This window comes from Oncorhynchus tshawytscha, linkage group LG12, assembly GCF_018296145.1.
Source record: "Oncorhynchus tshawytscha isolate Ot180627B linkage group LG12, Otsh_v2.0, whole genome shotgun sequence".
Lineage (NCBI taxonomy): Eukaryota > Metazoa > Chordata > Actinopteri > Salmoniformes > Salmonidae > Oncorhynchus > Oncorhynchus tshawytscha.
The window spans coordinates 12,306,691-12,321,521 of record NC_056440.1 but is presented as its reverse complement, the minus strand read 5'-3'; the positions used below and the strand labels follow the sequence as shown (position 1 = coordinate 12,321,521).

The 14,831-nt window shown below is 42.2% G+C and overlaps 1 protein-coding gene across 2 annotated transcripts; it reads left to right on the top strand.

The window, feature by feature from the left end:
• The first annotated feature begins 1,549 nt into the window (after positions 1-1,549).
• Positions 1,550-14,714, top strand: fbxo21 (F-box protein 21). 2 transcript variants are annotated; one of them, XM_024438197.2, is made up of 13 exons: positions 1,550-1,806; positions 4,360-4,495; positions 4,971-5,080; positions 5,353-5,474; positions 6,513-6,659; positions 8,583-8,719; positions 9,396-9,532; positions 9,839-10,018; positions 10,165-10,179; positions 10,275-10,407; positions 11,955-12,145; positions 12,496-12,653; positions 12,965-14,714. In XM_024438197.2, exons 1-13 carry the CDS (start codon positions 1,583-1,585, stop codon positions 13,231-13,233), a joined length of 1,959 nt encoding a protein of 652 aa, XP_024293965.1. In that variant the 5' UTR covers positions 1,550-1,582; the 3' UTR covers positions 13,234-14,714. The 2 variants fall into 2 exon arrangements, with proteins under 2 accessions (XP_024293965.1, XP_024293966.1); XM_024438198.2 differs by lacking the exon at positions 10,165-10,179.
• The last annotated feature ends 117 nt before the right edge of the window (positions 14,715-14,831 follow it).

The window sequence follows — 14,831 nt, the reverse complement described above, 5'->3', positions numbered from 1 at the left end:
CAGCAGCATCTGGTCTCCCATCCAGGAACTGACCAGGGCAAATCCTGCTTAGCTTCAGAAGCAAGCCAGCAGTGGTATGCAGGATTGTATGCTGCTGGGATAAATGTAATGCCACTCCTGGGGACACTACGTCACCGCCAAGTCTAAGGGTAGAGCTAGAAAATTCTAGCCCCTCGGGTGCTGCCATAGAGTTACATTGGAAGTGCCCCTCCAAGAAGGCTCAAAGGTCATTGGCCACAGATAAAATTACGTTAAATCACATTACATGTACAGTAGCTTTGGACTGATCATGTCAACATCATACTTTCAAAATCTTAGCTTGCAGTCATCATCATGAATCAAGTCGACAATCTACTGGCAAATCCTTTTTAGAAATGATAGATAAAGGGTATCGGTGCTCATCGGCCACTGCACATGAGCATTAAATAACAAGTTGGAAATCGCAAATTCAACAGTGAGTGGTTTGAAAGGAATCCGTGACAGTGGCTAACTGCAAGCATTGCAAAGCAATCACTAGCCTGATATTCAGTGGAGTGGCTGTGTGGTCCCAAATCTGGGATTAAGGGGCTATTTTCAAAGTTTAAAATTATAAACATTCAACATTGGCCATGCTGTCAATGAAGCATGATTTGTACTGTGCCCAAAACATCTGTTAACTTGACTTCAGTGAGTTCAAGACAACTGGGAAGTCGGGAATAAATAAGCTCCAATTGGAAAAATATGATTTGAACGGTCATCCAACTCAGAATTGTAAATCCGGCATATTTCTAGAGCTACGATCTGAAGATCAATGACATCATCATGATTCGATCTTGCTTTTTTCTGAGATCCCAATTATTTTGAAATCACCATAAATCCAGAGAATGCCAGACTTTGATGACAATATTTTGTCCTTCAATCTCATAAGCGTGCTGAAAGTCTGTTGTCAATTTGTTTATTGTAAAATAGCATTGCACCTGGTCAAACACCATTTTTTCCAAAAGTTTACTAAAGGTCGGTAAAAGGCTGATTGGTCGGCGATTTGAGCCAGTAAAGGGGGCTTTACTATTCTTAAGTAGCGGAATGACTCTTGCTTCCCTCCAGGCCTGAGGGAACACACTTTCTAGTAGATTTACATTTAATATGTGGCAAATAGGAGTGCCAATATTGTCCGCTATAAACCTCAGTCATTTCCCATCCAAGTTGTCAGAACCCGGTGGCTTGTCATTGTTGATAGACAAGAATAATTTCCGCACATACTTTACGGAATTCAAATTGACAATGCTTGTCTTTCATAATTTGGTCAGATATACTCTGTGTGTGTACAATTGAAATGACATGTGTTGACATCCTAACATATTAACCATGGCATGTTGATATATCACTAATATATGCAGCATACACTTGTCTTGTTGTTACTAACAACAGTGAATTGATTCCATAAAACGATTTAATTTTAAATTTCTAAATAACAATCTTCCAAATGTGCCCCTCCGGACGGTTTTGAGACGCTATTGACAGTTTTGGGTGATCTCGAAGTTCGGCCCCCTGCGCCAGAAAGGGGCGGACTTGTGGATTGAGGTAATCGGAGTAAACAGTAAAGATGGCGACGTCTGGAGCAGGAGATGGGTGCTCCAGCATGAACGGGTTCGTTTCCGAGATAGAACAGAAACAATTTACAGACCTGCCAGCCGAATTACTTGAGTACATCTTATGCTTTCCTGTCCTCAAACATGTCGACATTTGCAACGTGTCCTGTAGCTGCAAGCGGCTACACGACGTTTGCCACGGCAGGGGGAAGGTCTGGGGACACCAGTACAAACTCAGGTGAACTGACATTATTATCATCTTGTTAGCTATCTTGCTAACTAGAGCTTTGACTCTCTAACGCTAATTGGCATCTAAATCGCAGTTGCCTCTCTAAAATATTAGATCTATTTCAGTACAGTCAGAACAGATCCGTTATAGCGAGCAAGCAAAGGGAGCTGTCTAACGGCCGTTGACTTTCTGCTGATGCACCACATTTGACATCACACAAAGCAGTAGGTACTATAGCCAGTTTAGAGCTAGGCAGCTGTACTAATAAAATGTCTCAGTCAAAATAACAATTTCACAATTATTTGTCTTGTGCCGCTGAGGACAGCTATTGAAATTGTGTGACCTTGAATGGTGGGAAATACAGTGATTGGACTGCAGGTCTTGTGTAACGTTAGTTGTTGTAAAAATCAGTTGGCTTGACATGGCACTTTGTTTTTCTCTGAGTCCCGTGCAGTAACGTAGTGGTTCAGAATCTATTGGCATTCTTTGAAGGCCACCAACTATCAGCAAGCTACTTATATCATTTGCAATTTAGGTAATGCCTTTTGAAGTCAGTTTCGATTATTATTATTTTTAAACATGAAATGCATTATGAAACGATGACTTTAAAATGTTTTTCTGAGCTTTTTAATGGAAATCCCACAGCCTAAACAGAAAATATCCCATTGTCTCTGATCAGGTCCACATTGGGTAGACATCAATAGAAACATAGGAAATTACTATGTATTATTTCAATATTTCAGTTGTGTATATTACTTAGTTTTTATTTGATTACTTTCTTATTTTTCATTCCTTAAAAGTCACCATCTCATCTGCTCAGGCAGTAGCGGTCAGCCAGGCCATCTAACATTGTCATCCCCATACTGTACTGTCTTTAGACATCCTATTTATACTGAACAAAAATATAAATGCAACATGCAAGGAAGTTGTGATGTCTTTAGTAGTAAGCTACCATGGTTGTCATTCTGACTTAGCCTAGCTATACTGAACTAAAATGTAAATGCAACATGCAGCCATTTCAAAGATTTTACTGAGTTACAGTTCATCTAAGGAAATCACTCAATTTAAATAAATAAATTACATAACTGGGAAGGGGTGTGACCCTGGGTGGCCCTGGGAGGGCATATGCCCACCCACTTGGGAGCCAGGCCCAGCCAATCAGAATTAGTTTTTTCCCCCCACAAAAGGGCTTTATTACAGACAATACTCCTTAGTTTCATCAGCTGTCCAGGCGGCTGTTCTCAGACATCCTGCAGGTGAAGAATCCGGATGTGGAGGTCCTGGGCTGGCGGGGTTACACATGAAGTCAGTTGGATTTATAGCCAACTTCTATAAAACGATGTTGGAAGGAGCTTATGATAAATTAACATTCAATTATCTGGCAACAGCTCTGGTGGACATTCTGGCAGGCGGCATGCCAATTTCACTCTCCCTCAACTTGAGTCATCTTTGGCATTGTGTTGTGTGACACAACTGCTCATTTTAGAGTGACTGTTTATTGTCCCCAGCACAAGGTGGACCTGTGTAATGATCATGCTGTTTAATCAGCTTCTTGATATGCCACACCTGTCAGGTGGATGGAATATCTTGACAAAGGAAAAATGCTTACCAACAGGGATGTAAACACATATGTGCACAAAATGTGAGAGAAATAAGCTTTTTGTGCATATGGAAAATGTCTGGGATCTTTTCTTTCAGCTCATGAAACATGGGACCAACACTTTACATGTTGCCTTTTTTTATTTGTTCAGTATAGCTAGGCTGCCAAAGTGTGCTGCAGAGCTGTCGGAAAATCATTTTACGAGTTCATCAAAGTAGATAAGGCATACTTTCACATTGTCTCTGGCCCTCTTGTCGTTGTTGTGTACGTTCCTCTCTCAGGTGGTCTGTGTGTATCTAACGTAACATAGCAGATGTACAGGTGTGTTCTTCCAGAGATCTATCTAATGACGAGATGCTCAAGTCTCCGCCCTAACAATGGGAGTCGTTGTCCCAAAGGTGGGAAGGCAGGTGACAAACTTAGGTCCAAAATAAACCCATAGAAACGCATTGGGGTTGTTTTGGACTGATTTTGGCGAGAGTAAAACCTTTCGCTTTGCCTCTTCCTCTCTGATCTGTCTGAACCTCAAAAAAACTGCTGCAAGGGATTATGACCATTGTTGTTAATTACTACGTTTCTGATCTGAACTAGGTTGAATATTTGCTTAATGAAAACTACAACTCCTTTAATCCCTGCATCCCACATGGTTCTTGATTTGATTTATTTTGTGAATGATTTGATTTCTCTGTAGAGAAATGGCGTGTTAGGCTCCAAAAAACAGAATTGAAGTAATTGAACCGACTTTGGTCAATTAGTTGTTTAATAACCCAAAAAATAAAATGTTGGTTAATCGTTCAGCACTAAATTGAAGCCTAATGCAGATTGCAGACATTGGATGCTTTTGGATTGTTTTATTGTGAGTGATCATGTGTCAGACTGTCACACACCTCAAGTCAATACTTTATATGGCTAACTGTCTGCCTTAACTTTCTGACTGCAGTCCCTTTTCCTACTCTCCCCAGATGGCCAAGATTGCAGAAGCATTACCGCCAGAACGAGTGCTGTGATTGGCAGAAAGAATACAGAACGCGGCACACTGTTGGCCTACAAATACGACGAACAGTTGTATCCATCTCCCAGAGATTCTTCACGGAAGTTGTAAGTGATATCTTTAGTAGTAAGCTGCCATTGTAATTCTGATTCAGCCTAGCTATACTGAACAAAAATATAAATGCAACAATTTCAAATGTTTTACTGATTTACAGTTCATCTAAGGAAATCAGTACATTTTAAATATTCATTAGGCCCTAATCTATGGATTTCACATGACTGGGCAGGCCTAGAATTGCATTTTATATTTTTGCTCTGTGTACTTCGTGGAGACGGAAAGAGGTGTTACTAACATTGTAAAAAATGAGCATGAAAGATACTGTATTTATTGGCCATCCTAACCCCACCACATCATGCTCAATGTGACTGGGCTGGCCTGATGGTGTATATGTGCATTGTGTGTGTGTGTTGAGCACATGCAAGCGTGTGTTACCTGCGCTATGTGCATGTAGTGGTGTCCGTATTTGAGTGTGTGTGAGCTGGGCTGGCCTCTTTAGCACTAACCCAGAGATCTGTAATGCAGCCTTGCGTTGGCCAGGTGCTGGGGGACAGCTTTGCTGAGATCGAGTCCCTCGGCGCCCCAGAGCACTTCTGTGAAGACGAGCTGCTCTCCATACTCAACTCCGACAGGAGGTAAGAACCATGTCCACACTCCAGTCCAGCACAACTACTATCTTTGGCCATTAATTCTGTGTTCTGTGTTAATCCTCCCTGGAGCGTTGTAACAATGGACAATGAAAATCTGTTTTTCTCCCTCCTCTCTTGCCTTCTTTCTCATCACTCTGTCCCCAATCTATCTTTCTCTCTCATTTTCACCTCCCTTGCTCCACCCCTCCCTATTTTGCGCTCTCTCCCTCGCTCACTCTTTCTCCTATCTCTCTTCACACCTTCTCTGCCTCCCATAGGAAAAGCCTGACACTGAAGTACTATGCAAAGAAAATCCTTTATTTCCTGCGCCAGAAGAACATCCTGAGGAGTTTAAAGATGTTTCTGGAGCAGCCTGCAGAGCAGCAGTCAGCCCTAGAGGGTGAGTCATGGATGTGGAATGGGCCTAGCCATACACTACATTGCACTTAGGTTGATAATAGACTTTCATGACTTGCAGTGTAAACAAGGCAGTGGTGGAAGAAGTACCCAATTGTCATACTTGAGTAAAAGTAAAGATGCGTTAATAGAAAATGACTCCGGTGAAAGTCGCCCAGTAAAACTACTTGAGTAAAAGTCTAAAATGTTGTTTTAAATATACTTAAGTATGAAAAGTAAATGTAATTGATAAAATGTACTTAAGTATCCAAAGTAAAAGTATAAATCATTTAAAATTCCTTATTTTAAGTAATCCACATTGCACCATTTTTTATTTAAAAAAAAATATTTACGGCCTGCCAGGGGCACACTCCAACACAGTTTACAAATGAAGCGTGTGTTTAGTGAGTCATCAGATCAGAGGCGGTAGGGATGACCAGGGATGTTCTCTTGATAAGTGTGTGAATTGGCCCATTTTCCTGCCCTGCAAAGCATTCAAAATGTAACGAGTACTTTTGGGTGTCAGGAAAAATGTTTGGAGTAAAAAGTGCATTATTTTCTAATGTAGTGAAGTAAAAGTCTTCCAAAAATAAAAAATAGTAATGTAAAGTACAGATACCAAAAATAAAGACTTAAGTAGTACTTGAAAGTATTTTTACTTAAGTACTTTACACCACTCAAACAAAGTAACGCTGAATAATATGGATATAATAGCATACATGTGGAGTGGGCTTAGCCATACACTGCACTGCACACTGCACTGCACAATACACTCTTATCCCAGTGACTAGTGTTAACAAACTCAGAGAAACAGCTTGGTAAGCATTGTCTTCTTGTGAATAATGTTGGGAATCTTGGGCATAATGTTGGAAATAATGAGGTGTTTAGGGGAAAAAAACAATGTCTGTGTTTCCTTCTGCATTGTGGTTTTTGAAAATAACATAAATAGAGTGAAAGTGTTAAGGTCATAAGAAAGAATGTGTATAACCAGCTTTTAACCATGTATTTTTACAGTCTCCAATTGTCTCCTCTCCTGTTGTAGGAGCTCTGCTGGTAGACCAGTATTGTAACCCCCTGGCAGATGTGTCATTGGACGGTATATCCTCCCAGCTGGAGGAGATCACTGACAAGGTCAAGAAGATGCTGCGGATAAAGAACCCCTCTCATCCAAGCCTGAGGGTCACACAAGGTTGGTCTGGACTGAGGAGTTGAAGAGAAACACATGTTCTCTCAGTGTCTCTTAGGAATGAATACAAAGAGCTTATTCCAAAGCAAAAAAAAACATAGTCTTCATGTGGAAAAGTAGTCTTCATGTGGATTTGAAGCAGAATAATTAGTCTGTCGTTTTGAGTCCATGCACGTTCATATTGACATACGATCCACTTTTGCTCTGCAAATGCCAAACTTGATTTTAGAGTTAACTCGCCCTTTAAAATATCTAACCAGGTACAGTTGAAGTCGGAAGTTTACATACACCTTAGCCAAATACATTTAAACTCAGTTTTTCACAATTCCTGACATTTAATCCTAGTAAAAATTCCCTGTTTTAGGTCAGTTAGGATCACCACTTTATTTTAAGAATGTGCAATGTCAGAATAATAGTAGCGAGAATGATTTATTTCAGCTTTTATTTCTTTCATCACATTCCCAGTGGGTCAGAAGTTTACATACTCTCAATTAGTATTTGGCAGCATTGCCTTTAAATTGTTTAACTTGGGTCAAACGTTTCGGGTAGCCTTCCACAAGCTTCCCACAATAAATTGGATGAATTTTGGCCCATTCCTCGTGACAGAGCTGGTGTAACTGAGTCAGGTTAGTATGCCTCATTTTCTATAGGATTGAGGTCAGGGCTTTGGGATGGCCACTCCAATACCTTGACTTTGTTGTCCTTAAGCCATTTTGCCACAATTTTGGAAGTATGCTTGGGGTCATTGTCCATTTGGAAGACCCATTTGCAACCAAGCTTTAACTTCCTGACTGATGTTTTGAGATGTTGCTTCAATATATCCATATCATTTTCCTGCCTCATGATGCCATCTATTTTGTGAAGTGCACCAGTCCCTCCTGCAGCAAAGCACCCCCACAACATGATGCTGCCACCCCGTGCTTCACGGTTGGGATGATGTTCTTCGGCTTGCAAGCCTCCCCCTTTTTCCTCCAAACATAATGGTGGTCATTATGGCCAAACAGTTCTATTACTGTTTCATCAGACCAGAGGACATTTGTCCAAAAAGTAAGATCTTTGTCACCATGTGCAGTTGCAAACCGAAGTCTGGCTTTTTTATGGTGGTTTTGGAGCAGTGGCTTCTTCCTTACTGAGCGGCCTTTCAGATTATGACGATATAGGACTCGTTTTACTGTGGATATAGATACTTTTGTACCTGTTTCCTCCAGCATCTTCACAAGGTCCTTTGCTGTTGGTCTGGGATTGATTTGCACTTTTCGCACCAAAGTACGTTCATCTCTAGGAGACAGAACGAGTCTCCTTCCTGAGCGGTATGATGGCTGCGTGGTTCCATGGTGTTTATACTTGCGTACTATTGTTTGTACAGATGAACGTGGTACCTTCAGGCGTTTAGAAATTGCTCCCAAGGATGAACCAGACTTGTGGAGGTCTATAATTTTTCTGTGGTCTTTCTTTTGATTTTAATATGATGTCAAGCAAAGAAGCAATGAGTTTGAAGGTAGGCCTTGAAATACATCCACAGGTTGACTCAAATGATGTCAATTAGCCTATCAGAAGCTTCTAAAGCCATGACACAATTTTCTGGAATTTTCCGAGCTGTTTAAAGGCACAGTCAACTTAGTGTACGTAAACCTCTGACTCACTGGAATTGTGATACAGTGAATGATAAGTAAAATAATCTGTCTGTAAACATTTGTTGGAAAAATTACTTGTGTCATGCACCGACTTGCCAAAGCTATAGTTTGTAAACAAGACATTTGTGGAGTGGTTGAGAAATGAGTTTTAATGACTACAGCAAGTGTATGTAAACTTCCGACTTCATCTGTAGGTCTTGAGTGTAAGTATAATTTTGTTTAATCCTCAGCCCTATTCTTCACTGATGTACTTTACAATGTGATCCTGTTTTCTGATTGTGTCTGGTTCTAGGCGATTGTTTTGCTGTAGATGACTTTGATCTCCAGAGACAGGTGGTCGTTACCCTCAATGCTGTTTTATACGAGCAGCTTCAGTACAAGGGCAACGAGTGTGACTACTACAACCCTCTCAACTCCTATATACACCAGGTATGAGCTATTAAAACCCTCTCAACTCCTACATACACCAGGTATGAGCTACTACAACATTCAACTCCTATATACACCAGGTATGAGCTACTACAACATTCAACTCCTATATACACCAGGTATGAGCTACTACAACATTCAACTCCTATATACACCAGGTATGAGCTACTACAACCCTCTCAACTCCTATATACACCAGGTATGAGCTACTACAACCCTCTCAACCTCTATATACACCAGGTATGAGCTACTACAACCCTCTCAACTCCTATATACACCAGGTATGAGCTACTACAACCCTCTCAACCTCTATATACACCAGGTATGAGCTACTACAACCCTCTCAACTCCTACATACACCAGGTACAGTAGCTCAGAGAGGTTATAGAGGACATGGATGATGATGTTTTCCTTCGCCAGTATTCGCAAAGCGTGTCAGAGTTTTAGTTCTGATCAGTGTGTCTTTTCAATCATGATGAATAACAGTAGTTGGACAGGGGGACCTGATCCAAGATCAGCACTGTTACTCTGAGACCTTGTGAAAATGGGCCCTGGACTTGATTATTCAAATAAAGTGAAAGTCTATATAGGACCTTTTATAATGCTATATTAATCAACTAAGAAACATGACAGACATTATGTGGCTCTCATACTCCCATATCTCCTCCCTACGTAGGTGTTGCTCCGCCGGACAGGCATTCCCATCAGCCTCTCTGTCCTTTACATGACGCTGGCCAGGAAACTGGGGGTTCAACTGGAGCCTGTCAACTTCCCCAATCACTTCTTGCTTCGCTGGTGCCAGCAACAAAGAGGGTAAGGGGCCAAATTGTGAGAGGAAGTGAATGGAAGGCAAATGCTTCTTTAGTGATCAAGGACTATACGTTTTTCCATCCACTGGCATAGTTGTGCATAGAGACAATCATAAAATTAATTGATCTTGATGGGATAGTTTAACGTTTAGTTTTCAACTAGTTCATGATTGGGTGAAATTCAGTATTGCGCTCCCATAAATGCTTGGTTTCAATATACCCGATGTAGCATTGTCTGCATTGCATGCCAGAAACCGCGTCAAAGTAACATGTTTGTACTTGTATTGATAAAACCTCATGTCTCATTCAGGAGTGGGGACATCTATGATTTTGTGTACATTGACGCCTTCGGTAAAGGCAAGCAGCTGACGGCTAAGGAGTGCGAGTACCTCATTGGTCATCAGGTGACTGCAGACTACTACAATGCCATCAGTACAACAGAAGTGCTGTTAAGGATGGTGGGAAATCTGCTGAACATCGGCAAACGAGGGTAAGACTTATGAACATAGGAATGTTTTTTTTCTGACTAATATATAATTTATGCTTTTCTGACATCAGAACATTTCCAACCGTACATCATGGAATTGAATCAATCCAAATGTTTCTTTTTTCCTGATTTTTCTATGTTGTCCTCAGGATCTCATCCTTGAGGTAATGTTAGAGTTGGTCAAAAATACATTCCTACACTCAGCTGTCGCTGTTGTGGTATGAAACAACACTGTGTATCACTGTGCTATGTCATGCAGGGAGGGCAATGAAAAATCATACCAGCTGCTGAGAGACTCTCTGGATCTCTACCTCACCATCAACCCAGACAACGTTCAGTACCTTCTACTACAGGCCAGACTCTACTTCCACCTGGGCATCTGGCCTGAGAAGGTTAGCATGATATTTCAACACGGCATATCTACATTTACATCTTGGTAATTTAGCAGACGCTCTTATCCAGAGCGACTCCCCCATGGGAATCGAACCCACAACCCTGGTGTTGCAAGCGCCATGCTCTACCAACTGAGCCCCACGAAACCCAAATACACTACATGGCCAAAAAGTAGGTGGACACCCCTTCATATTAGTGGATTCGGCTATTTCATCCACACCCGTTGCTGACCGGTGTATAAAATCGAGCACACAGCCATGCAATCTCCATAGGAAAACAATGGCAGTAGAATGGCCTTACTGAAGAGCTCGGTGACTTTCAACATCGCACCTTCATCGGATGCCACCTGTCCAACAAGTCAGTTCGTTACATTTCTGCACTGCTAGAGCTGCCCTGGTCAACTGTAAGTGCTGTTATTGTGAAGTGGAAACGTCTAGGAGCAACAACGGCTAAGCCGCAAAGTTTTAGGCCACACAAGCTCATAGGACTGTACCGCCGAGTGCTGAAGCGCGCATGGTGTAAAATTAGTCTGTCGTCGGTTGCAACTGCTTGTCGGAAGCTTTATGAAATGGGTTTCCATGGCCGAGCAGCCGCACACATGCCTAAGATCCCCATGCACAATGCCAAGCGTCGGCTTGAGTGGTGTAAAGCTCAACATGTGTTCTCTGTAGTGATGAATCACTCTTCACCATCTTGCAGTCTGACAGAGGAATCTAGATTTGGCGGATGCCAAGAGAACGCTACCTGCCCAATTGCATAATGCCAACTGTAAAGTTTGCTGGAGAAGGAATAATGGTCTGGGGCTGTTTTTCATGGTTCGGGACCCTTAATTCCAGTGAAGAGAAATCTTAACGCTACAGCATACAAAGACATTCTAGACGATTCTGTGCTTCCAACTTTGTGGCAACAGTTTGGGGAAGGCCCTTTCCTGTTTCAGCATGATAATGCCCCATGCACAAAGCGAGGTCCATACAGAAATGTTCAGTGTGGGAAAACTTGGCTCAACCCCATTGAACACCTTCTTCCAACATCGAGTGGAAAGCCTTCCCAGAAGAGTGGAGGCTGTTATAGTAGCAAAGGGAGGACCAACTCTATATTAATGACCATGATTTTGGAATGAGATGTTTGACGAGCAGGTGTCCACATACTTTTGCCCATGTAGTGTACATGTAATTGGACTGAATGGCTTTACCCTGGCTTTGATACTGCAGATTTCTTGTAAAAAAAATATAAAAAAATTGCTGGCTTTCTTTTTTTTTTTTTTTAAGTTGTATTGTCACATACACCAGATATGTCCAGTGAAATGTGTTGTTTTACACGGCGCCCCTGGAGCAAATAAGGGTTAAGTGCCTTGCTCAAGGGCAAATAGGCAGATTCTTTTTTTCGACCTCGTCTGCTCAGGTTTTCAAACCAGCAGCCTTTTAGTTACTGGCCCAATGCTCTAACCGTTAACCTGCCTCTACCTGCTTACTACAGTTCAGAGCAGAGGACAAGCTTTCCCCAACTGATAATGACTGGTGTCTGACCCCTCTCCTGCCTCTTCCAGGTCCTCGACATCCTGCAGCACATCCAGGCATTGGACCCATCCCAACACGGGGCAGTGGGTTATCTGGTACAACACACCCTGGAACACATCCAGCACAAGAAGCACCCTGTAGAGCCAGAGGTGAAGAGACGCAGCGCCCCCGAACACCTAGAGCTGCAGTACAGTGTAGGCCTCATCATGAAACACAAGAGGTGGGTCTGAGCATTCAGTCTGTCCGAGCAAACAGTCCGTCTGCATGTCTGTCTGTTTATCCATTCCGTCTATTAATCCTTCCTGTCTATCAATCCCTCAATCTTTCCATCTGTTTGTCCTTCCATCCATCCCTGAATCAGCTGTTTGTCCTCCACCACCCTCTATCTGGGTAAAGCTGCCATCCTCTGCTGTTGATTAACACTGTCAATGTAAAACTACTGTACTCTGTTGAATGGCAGAATAGCTATTTATGGAATAATACTTTTTATTATAATCATTGTGATTTATAAACCTGTAGTGTGCCCTTTCCCCATGTGTGACACTGTGTGACTGTCCCCCTTCTCTCCAGGTCTGGCTATAACTGTGCAATCTATGGCTGGGACCCCAAGTGCACCATGAGCCAGGAGTGGATTACCACCATGAGGGTCCACCAGCTGTCCAGCGGGGCTAACCAGCCCTTCTACAACGTCTTAGTGCAGGACGGCACCTGCCGATACGCTGCCCAGGGTACATCTATACCAGAGACATTATCTTTCAGTGACATGTACAGTATGTCATTCTCAATGTCAGGGCAGTGGTAGTTCGTTAAGGAGGCATTCTGAGAAGAAACATGACAAATGTAATACTTGAAATGCTTATTGAAGAGTTATACATGCTGGATGAGTAAGGTGCTGCTGAGGTGTAGGCCTATATACTTTCAAATGTACACAGAATATGCAGCTATCTTGTACAGTAACTTGCCTCGGCTCAGTTTGAGATTTCCTGTTAAATGACACTATACTTAGTATCTTTATGCCTCTTTTTCTCTCGTCTCCTAGAAAATCTAGAGCCCCATTCTGCCCCTCTGGAGATCGCTCACCCGGAGGTGGGACGCTACTTCTCAGAGTTCCATGACAGCCACTATGTTGCCAACGAGGAGCTGCAGACACGCTACCCAGAGGACATGGCAGAGACCCTGGGCACCGTACGGGACCTCTACCACAGACTGATGCCCAGCCCAGTGCAACAGGAGAGCCCCAACGGCCCAGAGGGACCTTCCCAGGAGAACCAGGACAGCCAGGAGAACCAGGACACCATGCCCACATAGCTAAGCCTTCACTACTCCTCGGCCCCATTCAAAACAACCCCTAGTTCCTACCACCTAGGCACAGGTACATCTGAAAGGATTGGATGTGTATAAACAATATGGCAGAATTACAACTAGCCTGTCATAGGGCAGATTGTAGCTACTACTAGCCTAACCTAATGTGGAAAGATGCCTGAGTGGAGTCCTCACTTCCGTTTTTCAGGGGAAATGGAAGTTAGGTTGAACATACTTTATCCCTGAAAACCAGACATCCGCTTTCAGCCAATGCCGCTAAGGGTGCTACTAGCCTATTGTGTGGCAGGTTGGCGCTACGACTAGCCTTTCATAGGACAGGGAGGCATTACTACTAGCCTATTATAGGGCAGGGTGGAGCTACTACTAGGGTCTAGGGGTTGTTTCTGGACAGGGCCCTCTGTTCCCCATCCAGTTCCATTACTTGACACAACATCCTGTCCCCAAAACCATCAGGGCCGTCGGTATTCACAGAGTCTGAGTAGAAAGTGCTGATCTACGATCAGGTTCTCCACCTGTCCATATTATCTCATTCATTATGATCTTAAGGGCAAAACTGGTCCTAGATCAGCGCTCTTACTCTTGAGAAGCTTATTTTGAATACTGACCCGTTAATTCTTCAGTACCTGGATCATGTGCTGTACCACCGCCTGCCAACCAACACCAGTCAAAGCCAAAGCCCCTTTTCTCTCTCTAACTTCATGAAGACTTACTGAGATCGAAACACTTACTCTCTCTCTCTCTCTCTCTCTCTCTCTCTCTCTCTCTCTCTCTCCACCTCAATATACTTTCTCCAACATCTGTCAAGAGGTCTTCCCAGACTTGACTCCCTAGTCTCTCTACCCCTTTCCACTTCCACATGAAACAATATTAAAAAAATGTACTTTACAGTCTGAAACAATATGGAAATGAACCTTGCAGTATGAAAATGAGCCTTGCAGTCTGAAACGATATGGAAATTAACCTTGCAGTATGAAAATGAGCCTTGCAGTCTGAAACGATATGAAAATGAACCTTGCAGTATGAAAATGAGCCTTGCAGTCTGAAACGATATGAAAATGAACCTTGCGGTATGAAAATGAGCCTTGCGGTCTGAAACGATATGAAAATGAACCTTGCAGTATGAAACAATATGAAAATTAACTTTACAGTATTAAACAATATGAAAATGAATGTCACAGTATGAAAATGAGTGTTACAGTATGAAAAGATATGAACATGAGCGCTCCAGTTTCTCCTCACACATTTTGAGTTGAATACATTCAGTTGTTCAACTGACAAGGTGCCCCTCTTTTCTTCTGTCACATTACATTATAATAATGATTCATGCACTTATGAAAGGATGACTTTCACATTTCTAGAACTTGTTATTAAAAAAATGCTGTATATTTACAAGTAAAACATTGCAGGACTACAATGACTTGAAACAGGAATGGGTTGCCAGACTTAATAAATAGAAATAAAATGTTTATTTTGGTCTTGACTGTGTTATTACATAAGCCTACTGCAGTTTTTTTTCTGTTATTTCTTCTAGAATGTACTCTGACTTGAGAATATAGTAGGTATATGTTTTTGAAAGATAAGGG